Genomic DNA, 16,314 nt, shown 5'->3' on the forward strand with positions numbered 1-16,314 from the left:
CTTATTAGGTGACTTACCACTTCACATCATCATTATGACCAGTGTAATGCCTCTGAAGTTGCTCTTCAACATTGAATAACACAACTACAGACGCGATGAAATACACGGTTTCGCCCGTTGGAAGAAGATAGAGATTACTGCGACAGTCCCGACCCCTATATCCATAGCTAGTGTGTTGGTCAAGCTGCAATAACATTATCTACCAATGAAGAACGTTAAAAATAAGAAAAAACAAGATGGAATCTCTGCCCTTGTAGTCTGCATCTCTTGGTTTGAGCACAGCTTTATCACTTGACAACCTTCAGAACTCCCTCCCTTACTACAGTAGACAGTTAAAGTATTTTACACACTTTAAAACATACTTATCCTACAGAAAATCCATGGTAAAGAATACAGGAATTTGTAGACATATTACCCCTTTAGTATCCTCTGGAATTTGCTAAATACCAGACTAAGGCAATGTTAATTTTGTCCCAGGTGTATTTACTATTTACACTGCTTGACTAATTAAAATAAAAATTTAGACTTGGTGGAAATGCTAACAAGTCATTCAGCACATCTCCCTGCATTACAGGAGGATTGATTGCATTACCCTGTGTGCAGGTTGATTGATTTCATTATTGTGGACATGACCAGCCAGACGGATACAAACCATAAAAGGGTTACATCATCCGTTCCAATTTATTTTTGTAGTATTTAAAAGGCAGTGGCCCAGATTCTGATGCTAGTCATATCAACGTGAATCTAAAATTAATTCAATGAAATAACTGGAATTAATCCAGAAATAATCTCATTTAGACTGAATGTTAATTCAGCCAAATTATGTAGTTTTATTCTTTTGAAGAGTCATTAGGGACTACAACTATTTTGGCTTTCCTTTTTTTGTGGTAACAAAAAGAAACAGCATTAGCAGAATCTTGGCAAAACAGAAGTGCATTCTAATGTCAATATGGAGAAACTGGCTGTGAAAAATGTATAGAGAGATAATGGAACCCCAATTACACGATATAAAAAAGATACTTGTGCACTATTCTCTACAGTCAATGATAACCCACTCAAACCAAAATAGTCATGTTAAAGTTGTTGAAATCATAAGGTCAATAGTTCTTTTATTTAAATTCCTATTTTAGAAGAAACAGCTTGCTGATTTTTTCTAATAAACACAATAGTACTAGTGCTGCATGCCCAGTCATCAAAGTGTGAATTCAGAGATAGAGCTTTTAGACTCCTCAATTGAAACATTTCAGCAAAGTTGCTTCAAGAATATTAAAGAGATGAGGTATTAAAATTGAAGACATTGAAACAATCAATGTCTTCAATTACATAGAATTTACTGTCAATTTTGAAGATGTCTGTGAAGGTTAGTGTTACTATTCTAGATTGCTGGACAATGTTTTATTTGTTTAAATTTATTTCTCTCTCTAAGGCCAGATACTATTACCAAATGAAGCAAACATAATATTTCCCTAGTTCAAGAACACATAATCAAATTTATAGCGAACCAGCAGTTGAAGTTGGCAAAAGGAGAACTTCTTAAAAAAGTGAAGCAAAAACATTACACAGACATTCATTAGGAACAAATCTCAGTGCATAAAAACAGCTACTAAAAGGGAAAGATTACATTCTTTAGGGAAAATCTTCTTTCTTTACTATTTGTCCTGTGGGGAACAATGCTGCATTCAACCCTTCACATGACTGCTGTTGTCAAACACTCAGTTTCTTTCTATCAGCCTTTTTTCTCAGATGCAAACTCCTGGGGTTGATCCCTGCATCTCCTCACTGTTTCCCACACTCGGATTTGGTGGCTTCAACTTGGATTTGGTGAGCTGGCACTTCAGGGAATGTTACCTTGACCTTTTCCTTTCATTTGGCCTGCACTTTTTGTTTCAAACCTCCTGCTTTGCCAAATGAGTTGCTCTCAAATGGATGTGGGCAAGCCACTGCTCCCGCCCTGATGTCCCTAGTGCTGATTTCTCACTCGAATTTTCCAACTCTGCTCCAGCCCTCCCTCACACTTCATCAGTCAGCATTTCTGTTTCTTTGTGACTGAATATATATTATGATATATCAAAGGTTTGAACCGTTTTCAGCTTACCCAGATACCACCTAACTTGACTGCAATACCCCTTTATGGTTCTGGTATGCCCTGATTTCTACACACATTAGCTTTTCTTCCTTCTGTTTATTGTTGTAGTCTGCTTTGCTCTTTCCATTTGTCCACCCCATCTCCAATATCTTGTTTCCCTATCTCCATTCCTACATTGTAGAGCATTTCTGGCTATAATCCCACAGCCAGGCTCATTTGTCTGCTACAAAGATATTTTCTCCTACTTGAGTTCTGTTACCCTTCAATGAAACAGCACAGCTTCTCCAACTCAATTGGAATGAATGCCTTCAATACTGGTTGGTTTTCTGCTGTCTTTGTGTTTCTCCTTAAATTATTTTATTCTCCTGCCCACAGCTTTTCTTCTCATTGTTACAGTCTGTAAATTTGGCATTACCTTCTCCCTCTTTTTTTTAATACTTCATATACCTTGTCATTGCTGTAACTTTTAAGTATGGATATCATGATTGGGTTTAACTGAAAATAAAATAGAAACTGAAAAAATTAGCACAATATTTTTGGAAAAATTTGCCTCCCCCAATAACCATTTAGGGTTAGATCATTTTATGAATTCATATCTCTTCTATTCATATACAACTTTTATAGATAGGATTCTGCTGGGTATACAGACACACACCTGGAAGGACATAGGAATATTCAAACTAAAAATAATAGTCCATCTGGCAAATAATCAGTCATTTAAATAAGCTTAAGTGAGAAACTAATGAGTCTGAAATCATGACCTACTCTAATTATAATTTCTTATAATAGTCTGAAATATTGGCTTCAGGTTCCACCTACACACTGCTAATGACAATCTCTTTTGTTTCAAGGCTGGGGTTTTGTTGTTTCAGCAAACATTCTAACACTTTCCCCTGTATCATCCTTAGCCTCCTGAAGCAAGAGGTTCCTTGCAACTGTAAAAAGACATAATTCAATTCTGTTGTGATACATGGTGAGAGCCTGCACAAAAATTATATGGTAAAATGCTGCAAGCAGCATTTATGATTCTAATCTCACCTGGCTTAATAAATTTGTGGATGCATTATCTATGCAGTTCCAGCAGACTGGGATAGAACCTAGAGGCTCAGCTGCAACAGGAATAATAAGAATGGTTACTAAATCTGTCATTAATCTCTTGAGAATACAAAGAGACTTTTGGAAACTCTCTGAATATTCTGAAACCACATGCAGTTCTATTTATACAACTTCTAAAAAGACTATATGGCCCCTGTCTTCTTTTTTATAAAGACAAAGCAACTTCCTATTTGCACTATTTGGGACCAAAAAAAAGTCTTTTTCTTAAAACAGAATACCTTATGAAGACTTCATCTCTCTAAAGTTAATGAATATTACAAATAGACACTTATCTTGTTGTGTTTATATTTTAGCTTGAATCATCTATTATATAACATTATACAAAAATGAAATGTCATTTTCTCTTTTCAATAAAAAATATATTTTACCATTATACTTAAAAGTGAAATGTGAAAATTTCTGTATGTAATGAAACACTGAACTCTTTCAAGGTAGAATTCCGTAGTTATGTCCACTCATGGAAGCCAGTGGAAGATTCTAGTTGTTCAACATTTACAGTGTTTAAACACACTTTAAAATATAAATTCAAATATTATTTCATAGATGATATTTTATTAATTTTATTGCTAAGCACCTATGTGTTGCAAAGCACTACTCAACTGAGGGCTTACTCAAGTACTGAAGTTGAATGTAGCATCCTCTTAAGGACAATGGTGCACATTTTATAAAACAGTTTAAAATGATAAATTAATGCTGAGAATCGGAAAAAAACTGAGCTTGTTTTATGCATACTGTAATTAATAATCACAGCTCACTACATTCTTGGGATATGCCTAGTTTAATCTTTGTCTAATTAGCATGCTTCAGACTTAACCTTCAGGCAACATTTAAGCAAAATCTTTCTTAAGCTGCCACCCTGTACTTCACAAGGTGAAGAACAGCAGCCCCAACAAATTAACACCTATTTTCAATTGAATGTCGTTTCACCGATTAAATGAACCCTATGACCTTAATTCCACTATACTTGAGCTTGAAAAGTTATTTAACCCAAATCATTAAGGAATGATTGATTTCCAGTAGTCTTCCAGCACAGAAAGGATACACCCATTCCAGTTTAAGTCTCTTGGCTGGTAGTTCTACTTTTGCTTCCAAACTGTAAGATTCCACTTGCTCTTTGGGCATGTACATGGTAACAGGACGTCCACGAAGAAACATTTTTACGTATCCTTCCTCTACAAAAGGTCAAAAATGTTTAATGTTACACAAAAAAAGCCATCGGGGGAGAATTCCAGTGCTCCTCCATCCCTTCCCACATAACAGCTTGGTGCATTACAATTACAGAATGGCATGCAATCTCAGAAATTTAGCAGGTTGTTTTATCCTAAATAATAATCACTAAGCAGATTTTTTAAAAACATATGAAGTCCCTTTCCCTTTAAATATTCTGAGTAGCAGAATTAGAACTAAACAATGTCACGAAGAACTACAAAACTGAAAGGTCTGAAATAGAAACTTTTTTTGCTGAAAAATAATATTACAATATTACATTTTTTAAAATATTAAAAATGAAGGGGAATACATCAAAGATTACAATTAACGCAGAAATGCCACTTAAAATTAATTTTATTTGTTAATCAATGTTTACAGTTGAGCATCAGCATCTAAATTATTTTCCAACACTCAGTTGCATTCTTTGCATCTCAGTGTAAAGATACACTTTACACTTGATACAGTGCCAGAGATACATTCGAAATAAGAAACACAAACAATTAGTAAGAGGAATCATGCTGATGTACATGCAGAAAAGATATGTGCTTCAAGAATTACTAAACATTGAAAAAGGAATGACAACAATGACAGCACATTAAAAGAAAGGAAAATGACATACAGGAGAGAAGCTACAAAAAATTGGCTGACAAAAGTAAACATTTCTAGAAGAAAATACTAAAAGTAATGTGTTGAACTGGTAAGAAATATTTTGGGGGGAGAAAAGCAGGGATTAATAACAGATCTGGAAGTACTGACTTGGGGACTTCATGGGGCTTATAAAACTAGGAGATCTGGGAAATGCCATGAAGGTCTGACTAGGACTTTTGGGAAGTGGCAAGGCCAAAGTGGGTGTCCTGTGAACTTCTGATGAAGTTTGTCCAGATTCAGAACGTGCTGGCTCTTGCTGCTCCATCGGCAGATCAAGGGGTTCAGCCTTGTTCTCATGCGAATCAAGCAGTTTTGGAGTCAGTGACATCTGTAGAGTTACTAGACAGAATAATCGTGGGCACAGAGGAAATGGAAGGGCAAAAGTAACAAAAATCATGTAAATGAAAAAAATTATACAATTTAGGACTGTTAAAATTATGCTATGAATTGTTAAGTATCATTACAACTATACCATTATTTTTTTTAATTTGAAAACTAAGGCTTTATTTTAATTGGAAAAATGCATATGCTACAAATCCTGACAAAATCAATAAAAATTATTGGTTGAACAAATAAACATCATAGCTATGCTGTATTATCTAAATGTGTATTTTGCCTTTAGACTAACTCACATGGGAAAGAGATCTACCTGATCTGTCACGGTAAAGTTACAGCTAGGTCTCTCTAGCTTCATTTACAGAATTTGGACATAAAATGAAAACAACAGAAAACTTAATGCTAAAAAGAAGTGATAATAATGGTGAAATAATGATGACAGAAGGTTGGAACTTCGAGATGCCTGTTGAAAATGACAGAATATTGGAATTGTTTCTAAAAGTCTACTCCAATAGATCCGTATTGGAAAATAAAATAGAGGGCAGAGCATTAAACAGCAAAGCATTACAGCACTATTTGTATGCGCATGCAGCATCTATTTAATGAGCTTGAAACACATGCCAGTACTGCTGATGCTGGTGCACTGGAAGTCAACAGATTTTCAGCAGTGACAACTACTGACTTATCAAAGACTGGGAATGAAGGAAAGTTTAATTCACTGAGCTGCTTTTCTCACCTGAAGCTTACAGGACTCCTAAAACTTGCATTTAGCTATCTTCAGTGGAACCATTTGACCTAATCACTCAAGACTAGGAAACAGCAAGTATATACTAGAAAGTATAGTAAACTATACCAAGTATATTATGACAAGCATATAAGTTACACCTTCAGAATGTGTGTGTCTTTCTGCTAACTATAAAGAGGAACTTAGGCTGACTAGGTCAGGCATGGGGCACAGAACTCATACCGTGTATTTATTTCTACCTTTTGGTAATAATAATTCCATTAATTCCATTCACAATTCCAATAATTTTTGTTCCTATTCCAGATATATTATCTACACAATCAATCAATTTTCATCATTTTCTTTGTACTTTTCTTAACTAAGTTTTTAAGACAGAGAAGTTCTAAACGTGAAGATATAGATGTAAAGACAGACAATCAATCAAACTACAAAGACAGACCAAAGGTGAAACTTTTAGACAAATGTATCTTTTACATCTGCAGTTTTGTAAATTCGAAATTGCTGTTGCAAAAATTAACGGTTACTGAACTAAAATAAGGCACATGAATGCCAGTAGGATCTGCAAAGGAGACCACCACTGACTGCAGGTATAGATTTGTACAAAGAATACACAGAGGTAGAGACTTTCTAAAAGACTTTGCCTTTAGAACAAACATGTTTTGCTTTATGAAATTTTACATGTATTGCAAAGTTGAAAGATGCTGATTAGTGGAAAAACTGTTAGGATATAGCTATCTCTAAAAAAGCAGATAAATCTGTGATTATACCACAAATATAAACATGCATCCAAAATGTGCATATTTACACTACCATTTAACTAAAACTTGAGAAAACAATATGATTTGTTTACCAAATGTAACTCTGTTTTATGACATTGAGCAAAAAGCACTGAGAAATTAGTTGGAGGCCTAGGTCTGTTTATTCAACATTCAGAAAAACTACAGCCTACTCAGTAAGAAAAAGCAAGGGAAAAACCAAGGCTTCTACGACCATGTTAGGCTAAGAGCGAAACAGCCAACAAAGGGGCAAATTCTACACGCATTTCAGCAGAAGTGCAGAATGCCATTTCAAACACAGTGAACATCCACGTGTTGCCATATAGCTCTCTCAACATTTTTTTTTTCTGATTCAAATTCTTCAGCGTAAATCCACAGAAATGTAAATTATAACCCGTTATTATGATTAAAGTGAACCCGAGGGTTATAATTTCAGTAGACTGTATAATAAATGGCACAATATTTTTCGTTTAATTCAAAAGAACTAGATGTTTTAACGTTGCAAAATGCGCACAAGTTGGAGAACAGCTGTTTACACATGGAGCTTTTATCCCACCAGAACCGTTTTGCTTCGAGAGCTATGAGGTTTTGGAAGTGAAGCCTACCTTTGCAGTGTGTCACACGGCGCTTCCCTTGTGATTACAGAGACAGAGACAGAAGGGCTAGATAAAGATGTGTTTGAATACAATAAACTCACTAAATACTTGCTCTACGGGCTGTCCAGTCGTATTCTGCTACAGGCTAACCTGGGGCTTGACAAAACACTGAGCCATACGTTGGGAATTACTTTCTAAACCCTTTTCCTCAGCTAGGGGCTCTGTTTAGTTCTACCACTAAAATACTATCTTAAGCTCCATTATGCAACTATATACTTCAGTAAAATACCAAATATAACTTTCTTTAAAAAATTATTAAATTCAGTAGGAATTTTGTCCAGGTGAGAAGGACACCCGGGTAGTGTCACATCTGTTTAATTACTTATCTTTACCCATGGGAAAAGTATTAGAAGTAAAAATATTCCAAACACCTTTGCTTACATGGTGTAAGGGAAGGAGAAATGTTAGGCAAGGAAAGTATACTCTGTGCAAATCAGAAGTTTTCTGTTTCTAAACCAACAGTTTCCATGGAACGGACATGAACTGTGATTATATTGTCACAAGAGACTTAAGGGCTTACTTAGTTTCATGTATTATTGCCTTCAAAATCAGTTACACTAAACCTCAAAGTATGGCTTAAGAGCTTTGTTGGATGCTGATCAGTCAAGGCAGTAAACAAAAGATCTTTAACTTTTTCAGCTTAATGTATGGTTACCATCACAGAACTTGGCATAAAAATAATATGATACATCTGATAAATTAACAGGGTTCTTTTCCTTCCTTATTTTGTTAAAATAAAGCTTTATTTTAGTTGTCCTTGGTTTTCCAGAACAAAAATAACTGTTATATGTACTATTCAGCTTCATATTTTTATTAAGATTTTTCTAAAGTTTTAACTGTCTAATGACAAGGACAAACTCTGATTTCACTTTTATCTACTATTTCACTTTCAAATCTTTTAGCAGGGATAATACATAAGTAGGAAAAAATTTAAGTGCTTTTCAAATTAAAGACAGACTACTAAAACTGTAGTAACAAAACACCCTTTATTTGTAATTTCAGAAATCATAGTATAAGGCATTGGGACAGATGTGGCATTCTTCAACAGTTGTAGAGAGCTCCCTTTTATGATTAAATTAACATGACAGCATCATAGCTGGAACTTTGCACTGCTTTAATTACTAAAACTTTAATATTGCTTTGAAAGGGAAGACATATGTGAGGTAAGAAAACACGGTCTTTTTTGTTCTTGTCTTCTTACAAAGAAGAACTGTAAAATAAACCTATTGGGTCAATAAAAACTAGAGCAGACTGATCAGCTTGTTAAAAATACGTCATCAGCACCCTGTAAGTATCATGTTTAGATTTCCAATCATAGTTTCTAGGCATCCACAGAAGTGGGAAGGGGGGAGGAAAACCCAAACAAAAAGCCCTAATATGTTATCACAGTTGTTATCTGCTTAAAAATTTTAAAAGTTCCTACCTGCACTGAACATTGGTTCCTTGGGTTTGCTGCGAAAATAATGAAGAAATTACTATTTAAAAAGCATGCACATACATTCTGTACAGAAATGTATCAATATAAAAATAAAATAGAATATAAAATATATAAATATTTTGTGTGTGTACATATAAAAATGCTTTTTCAATTAAATTATTTACAAGGTAAATCACCAGGCAGACACAGTTAAAACCAGTAAACATTGAGGTGTCTTGATGGCAGTTGTTAAAACTTTTTTATACAATTCTTCTTACATTCTCAAAATTATAGATTTTCCTCCACTAACTACCAAATTCTTCTGCAAAGTTAGTCCAGTTACAGGAGAACACAGCAACTGGTCATGAGCAGCTGCATCATTTTTGGTTTCCAGTCAGTCAGGAATATATTCTTAACTACAACATCTCTTTGCATGAGTGGAGCAAGGGTGGTGGGGGGGTGACAACTACTGTATCACTGTATGTGTAGGTGTTCACTTTCTTCATAACTTTGTTCTGCCTGGATTCAAGGAGCAAACCAAAGTTGGAATCCTGCTTTTCCAAAGAGTTCACATAAAACATGGAACTTCCAAATTGTTCTTTGGTACTTGTTAAAACACAGAAAACACATAACTGTGATTAAAATGCCTTCTCTTTGTCACTGCACTGCTGCCTGGGAGACAACCAGAAATTGGTTTGTCTTTTTGTCTTGAGAAAAAATTTAGGAAAACTTGAGGGGAAAATACATAAAGTGTGTTGAGAACGAAGAGGCAGAAAAACTGAGAAGCTCTCTGGACAGTACTACCCTGGCTAAAAGGAAGGAATCTTTGTCAAGAAATGCCAGTCATTTGCTTTCTTTGCCCTCTGCCCCTGTAAATCAAGCTTGAGGGTGTTGTTTCTGAAAAAGCATGAAATGGACAAAAAGCCATGTTATGCAGTTATTTTTTCCTCCCAGTTCCTCTTTTTTTACTCCAATAAAACTTTTGAAACATCAGATTACTGCTGTACGTTTCTTAAGGTGATCCCAAAAGCACTGAAAGCCCTATCACTGCGATGGAAAAATGCTGAAGCATGAAGTATTCCTAGAGCTTGATGCCATCTCTACATCTGCTCCTAGTCTGCAGTGGGCAGATAAGGAGAAACCAAAAAAAAAAGAAACAAAACTGTGTTGGATTTTTGGACACAGTTTTTTTTCTAAGCATAAAAGATTCTCTCTCACTAGAATAGAAGTTGTAGCAAATAATTCTACAGTATTTTTCCTTTTGCCTTGATTTGACAGTTATATTGAGAATAATACATTTACCAAATGATAAAACCAAACCAAATTAATTCTGATTCTATTCCCGATTTAGCAACTTTCCATATCAGCCATCATCTTAATCATGCATCAAAATTCATGCTTCAAGCTGGCATACACAGCCAATGTCATCTATATAAATAGCATGATGTGTTGTCATTGTTAATACCAAGATGAACATTTTCTCTTGCAAATGAAGATATTTTTAGGAAACAAAAAACTTCATGGGATGGAGCACTAGTCAGAAATGCTGCCATACTAGAGACAAAAGAGTCCCTAGCTCTGAACAGACCATGCTGACTTTATTCAAGCTAATCAAGCTAATGTGAAAGGCTGATTCATGACAGTAATAAAGTAAATCGTGTACTTTCTAATTATACAAACCCTAACCACACACACAGCTCAGAGCTCTGGCTACCCTTTTTCATGAACTTGAGTCACATCCTACTTATCTAACCCTCAGGAAGGCTTACCCCTGGCTCATAACCACAGGGAGCTGGGACACTTCATAGCAACATGGGAGATTATGCTCATCTCCTTACCCCTTATGCTTAAAGCCTCTTAAAAGAGCTTTCTATAGCATTCTGATTTTGCATAACAGCCTATAACTCTATATACTTTGAAAAACAACAGTTTCATGATTGTCTTTTTAGATTCCTGCCGTGCATTCTGCTTTAAGCTTCATCTAAGAACCATCTTAATTCTAAGAATCATAGAATAGAATCATAGAACACAATCTTAGAACGTCTCGAGCTGGAAGGGATGCAAAGGGATCATGGATACTAATTAAAAGACTGTGAGTAGATGGCTAGGTTAACACTCTCTTCCTCGCTCTTTCACTCATACAATTAGCTTTCAGAGGACAGCCTTAGCCCCCAGCAAACAGAATCCTCATCATTTGCCATCTAGTCCCATGACTCTTGTTTTCTATCTTGCATGGTGACCCAGCTTCAAGATGAAGCACCAGGCAAGTCTTTAGCCAGCCTCTTCCACAAGATAGGGACACTTCAAAGAGATGAAAGTTGGGGTGCTGAACAGCCTCAGGCTGCATGGGATAGAATTAAGGGAAAACTCTCTAAACATCAATGATTGTTTTCACAGCAGTACCAACATCACTAGCTAAAGTTAAGACATTCTAACACACGCTCTCAATTAGTTCCTCCTTGGGATACTTGTACTTTTCTTAAGCATTGCATTACTTGTGTGCTGGATCTCCTCCCCAAATCCCAAGTCAGTGATTTCTGATCAGTGCTGTTGATCAACCCTTTGGGCCTAACAACTGCAGAATGACACAACCAATGAGTTTCTGCTAAAATAGTATGAAAAAAATGCATCTGAAGTATTGTGGTCAACCTTAGAGCAGAAACAAAACAATTTCGCAGATAAACATTATTTTATTGTAATGTTTTATTTCTCAGTTATTATGAAATCAATTTTCAAGTGTACAGCACATCCGTGTAGCTGGTATAAGTCATAGCTTTTCTTAATTTAAGTGAACAACCTAATATTCTTACCTTATCTCTTTAGTAGCTCTAACATATAACTAATTTCAGACAATTGTCACCTTAAGCAGGTAGCAGGATCAGGGATATATCCATAATACAGTCTTTGCAAGTGTATTTAGATTTTGATGGTAGATTTTCCATTGCATAACACAGACTGAATTTACCTTTGGGGTACTTGATCTAATGAAATTTTTTATATGAGATAAAATACACAGAGCAAGGGCACTGAAGGATCACATGTTTGCTAACACTTTTTCAAAAAACTACAGTAAATTATTATGGTAAATTGGAAAAGCAATGAGATTCACCACTGGTAGGTGAAATATGCTTGTTCATATTCCAGAAACAAGTCTACCCATCTAATTATAAAAATTTGTTTTGTTTGTAGAAGATAGGTTTTTTTAAATCAATGAGGCCACAGCATAAGGGTTGTTGCTATAATTTGATATGTGTGATAGAGTAGGATGTTATACACAGATGCAAAATAAAAAGTAAAGCCTTAGAAAAAAATCCAACTACTCCAAGAGAGCAACACAGAAAACAGCAGTTCCATGTTAATGGCTTCACTGAGGCAAAGCAGCTGCATGAAGTTACGCACTATTGCAACACTTCACAGAATCTGCAGCTTAAATTAAGAGCAAGCTGTTTTCTTAGCAGTCCTTTCACTGGCCATTAATTTTTTTGCTTAGTTTTGCCTTTTAAAACTTTCAGGGTCACTTGTCCCCAAGAGTGTTGATTTTTGGTTTGCTGATTCAGATGTATCAGCTATACACTCTCTGTGCTACGAGGGACTGAGACGTTTAGAAAAAACTTTGTCCAAGTCTGCACATGCAGAAAGAGACATGGCTGCTAAGTAATCTAATAAAAGATTGATTTTCCTCTCTAAAGTAGTATTTATTTATGGATATTATGTATTCCTACAGTTAATCTGTTTTTCAGTTATATTTCAGTCTTTTAGAAATTTTGAAATATACAAGTCTTAGAAACAAAACCAAACCCACATATGTTTATTATGTGTTGTTTATAATTATGTTACGTAAAAAATTAGGGGAAAAAAAATTTCAGATGCTGAAATAAAGTAGAATTTCCATACGTACCAGAAGGCCTAGTCCCATGGAATTCTGTCAGCATCTCAAAACTTCATTCACATGCATAGATGCACAATGCCAAGAAGACGTTTAGACTGGCTAAATTTTTAGTTTGTGTACAATTTTATAACCTTTTAACTGATAGTATTCAAAACTTTTTCATTATTTCCATAATTTGCTAAGCCTTTCAGAGAGTTACAGAACATGTAAGGTTGAAAGGGACTATGCTTTCCAGGAACCTCCTGGACTGTTTGTGCTTTCCTGTGTTGCTTCTCCAGCAGATGTCAGGGTAGTTAAAATCCCTCACCAGAACTACTGCCTGTGACTTTGAGGCTGCTTCAAAGCTGCCTGTAAAAGGCCCCATACACTTCCTCCTGCTCAGGCAGCCTGTAGCAAACAGCCACAAAGTGTCATCTTTACTAGTCTGCCCTTTTATCCTAACCCATAAATTAGGATTACTTTCATTAAGTTTGCACACTTGCTGTCTTGCTTCATTACTGAAAACATAAGCCAGAAAACAAGCTATTAATAATGTAATCCCCTATATTTGGGCTGCCAATTAGGTCAAAACCAGCTCAGTCACTCCTTACATCAGCAAAGATGCTGAAGGGACGTGAAGGGACATAAAGGGACGAATGTTTTGTGCCACACCATTGGCTCACGAGCAGCCCAATGACTCCTATAATGGCACTGATGCCAAGACAGAGCTGGTAAATTGGGTTATTATGTGATCTTCATTAACAACATGTTTTTATGGTCACATCATCTGTGAGAAGGATGTAACGGTACCATAAACATCACTTCTTGCATAGGAAACTGCGATAGAACAGGTCAAGTGAGAGAGCCAAGACTAAAATATGTCTAGGAAATACAGGAAAGAACCATTTGACCTACACTGACAACACTAACAAACCTCAATGGAACAGCTATTTGTTCATGGCCTTCATAAGGCTGAAACCCTTGCACAAGAGATTCTCTTTTTTTTGCACTGCCAGCAGCACAAAGAAGTAAAGAGATATATAGAGAAAGGTATCACTTTATTTTGCTTCTTTGGATAGCACTTACACGCAAGCCTAAGTCTTGATTTACCTTTAATCTGGTTCTCAGACGAAGCAATCATGGCTCAGAGACTGGCTGGGCATCAGGCTACTTGTGGGATGTAGTGAGTGATTGCTTTCCAGCAATTTTTTTGTGTTTTCTTCCTCTTTCCTTCACTTTTCAAACTATCTTTATCTTAACTTACAAGTTTTCTCACTTTTGCTCTTCCTATTCTCTTTCCTCACCCCACTGGAGGAGAAGGAGTGAGTGGCTGTGTGGTACTCGGATGCCAGGTGAGGTCAATGCACCACAACAAGGAACTTGAAGAAGTACATGTCAGGAACATGAAGACCAAGGGAAACCACTAAGATACTGGAAAGGGCATATTTAATATTCACTAACTTTCCTGGGAAACTCTAGGTTCACACACTGCTTATGGTTTAGAAATAACACAAAAAGATTAATCTAAATATGAAAACCTGTTTTACTTGAAATGTTTTAAAATATGTCTTTGTCCAACTCTTGGAGCTTTGTAAAAAAAGAAAGCTCCCAATGTTTGCTTAACAGGAGAAACTAAGTTCACTAAAGAAACTAATTTCATTATTAGAGCAGTAGGCAGAGAAAGGAGATAGGTTTTAGGTAACATTACCTTTCACTGTTCTTTTTACCACTAGATGAACTGCTGGTGGAACCAGTGCGGTTGCGACTCCCTTTGGAATCTCCATAGCTTTCCCTCCGACCTCCTGGGGACACACGCTCAGCTGAACTGGTTCTCTTAATGGTGCTAATAAAAAAAGGAGCAGGTTTTACAGTGGCACTTTTAAAAGTATGTATGTCTATGATAAATATTTTTGAGAAAGGTATCAAGTAGATTGTTGACTCTAAAAAATAACTACAACTTTGTTTTTAAGTATAACTTGGTTTGTTAAAGAGCCTACAAGAGTTTTGCTGAGTACCTGGTGCAACAGAAACAAACACACTGCTCTATTCTTAATCATAAAATAGAAGATGGGCTAAACCAATTTCATAAAATAAGCTGCAATATCTATTTTTGCAGGTCTCATTTGAAATCTCTGACTACCACTTCACATTTCGGAACTTTTGGATTCTCTTAATAAGTGAAAAATTTAAAGAGAAAGCATATTACCTGACACCTCCAGCCAGACTACAGAGAATGCCAGAAGTAGGTCAAAATTTGAACGCAGCCAAGCTAACTTTGGGTCTTCATTCAGTATCAATTATTCTGTAGTTCAAAGATAGTTTTAACATACTCAAAACTGCAATTAATGGTGAGCTAGCCTGCATCTTTTTGTTAGCTTCTTAAAAATGTATGCTTCCTACTTACATGTATGAATAGATTAGATTCCCCACATCTCCTGACAGGGGAATTTCTCAAAGGCTTAAAGCTTGCCTTACCCTCTCACTCTTCAACCATCCTTCCTGCCAAGATAGCTATCAGGGAGCTCTTGTGAGATTTTGCAGCACCCTTTAGACATCCAGCTCTCTCTGATGGAAAAAGTGGGCCAAAACACAAGCAGTGTAACTTGGTAAATTAAGAGATGCTCACTCAGAGCTTACACCTAATAAGAGACAAATTATTGTGGTTATTCCTTAGTCCAAAGCACTTCCCCCTAAAGCAGTGCTTCCTAGCAGGAGAGGGAGCAGTTGATGCCCCAGTGTGGGTGACTCTTCACTCTGCTTCACTCCCTTGGCAGCAGAGAGGCTCAGGCAGCGGTGCCCCGGCTGAGGCAGGAATCACCTCCACCAGCTGAACCACAGGACTCAGCGTCAGGGCCTCGTTTCCCTTCACTCCAGCCCTGTGCTGTTTTCTCCCTTCAAAAAGCGGAATGAAAATGTCCCCTTTACCCATAACATCCCCATAATAAATAACCACCTTCAGCAGTTCTCTCACCCCACAAGCCACGGAGACCAATGATTGCTTTCAAGCTCACATCTCTCTACTCAAACCCCAAGCACTTTGAAAACTTCAGTTCTTTCTGTTCTTGCTCCTCCAAGGCCCAGTCTCATCCTGTCACACCTTTTATCATCCCCAGCCCCTTGACCTCTGTACACCCCCAGGGATGCTCTGCTTACCAGAATGCTCATCTCAAGCATCCTTGAGGACTACTCCAAACCTCCCCCCATCAGCTTCTAACAACTATCCCTACCCTGTTATCTCAGTCAGCTCCTCTGGCTCTGTCCCACTTTATGTGTGGTGTAAGTTGGCTCTTCATAACTACGGGAAACAAGACAGGCTTTTCTGTCTGGTCAAAAAATGCTCAGCTTACCAACTGTACACTACCGTTGATGCACTTTATTGTTTGGGGTTTTTTTAAATATATTTATTCCTGCTCCCCCATGTATTTTTACCAGCAAGGAGGGGAATGTTTCAACTCCT

General features: G+C 36.6%; 1 protein-coding gene across 13 annotated transcripts in view; it reads right to left on the bottom strand.

Moving 5' to 3' along the window:
* Positions 1–16,314, bottom strand: part of EML1 (echinoderm microtubule associated protein like 1) — a 125,104-nt gene that overhangs the window by 25,743 nt on the left and 83,047 nt on the right. For 6 of the 13 annotated variants that reach the window (XM_017807577.1, XM_017807576.1, XM_017807574.1 and 3 more), the window contains 5 exons: positions 14,566–14,700; positions 8,996–9,024; positions 7,522–7,548; positions 4,245–4,374; positions 18–167 (listed from right to left, as the gene is read on the bottom strand). In XM_017807577.1, coding sequence (XP_017663066.1) covers positions 18–167; positions 4,245–4,374; positions 7,522–7,548; positions 8,996–9,024; positions 14,566–14,700 — 471 coding nt within the window. The remainder of the gene's footprint in view (positions 1–17; positions 168–4,244; positions 4,375–7,521; positions 7,549–8,995; positions 9,025–14,565; positions 14,701–16,314) is intronic. The other 7 variants (XM_017807580.1, XM_017807585.1, XM_017807579.1 and 4 more) reach the window with 4 other exon arrangements.

The sequence above is a fragment of the Lepidothrix coronata genome, unplaced genomic scaffold, assembly GCF_001604755.1.
Source record: "Lepidothrix coronata isolate B3197 unplaced genomic scaffold, Lepidothrix_coronata-1.0 Scaffold19, whole genome shotgun sequence".
NCBI lineage: Eukaryota > Metazoa > Chordata > Aves > Passeriformes > Pipridae > Lepidothrix > Lepidothrix coronata.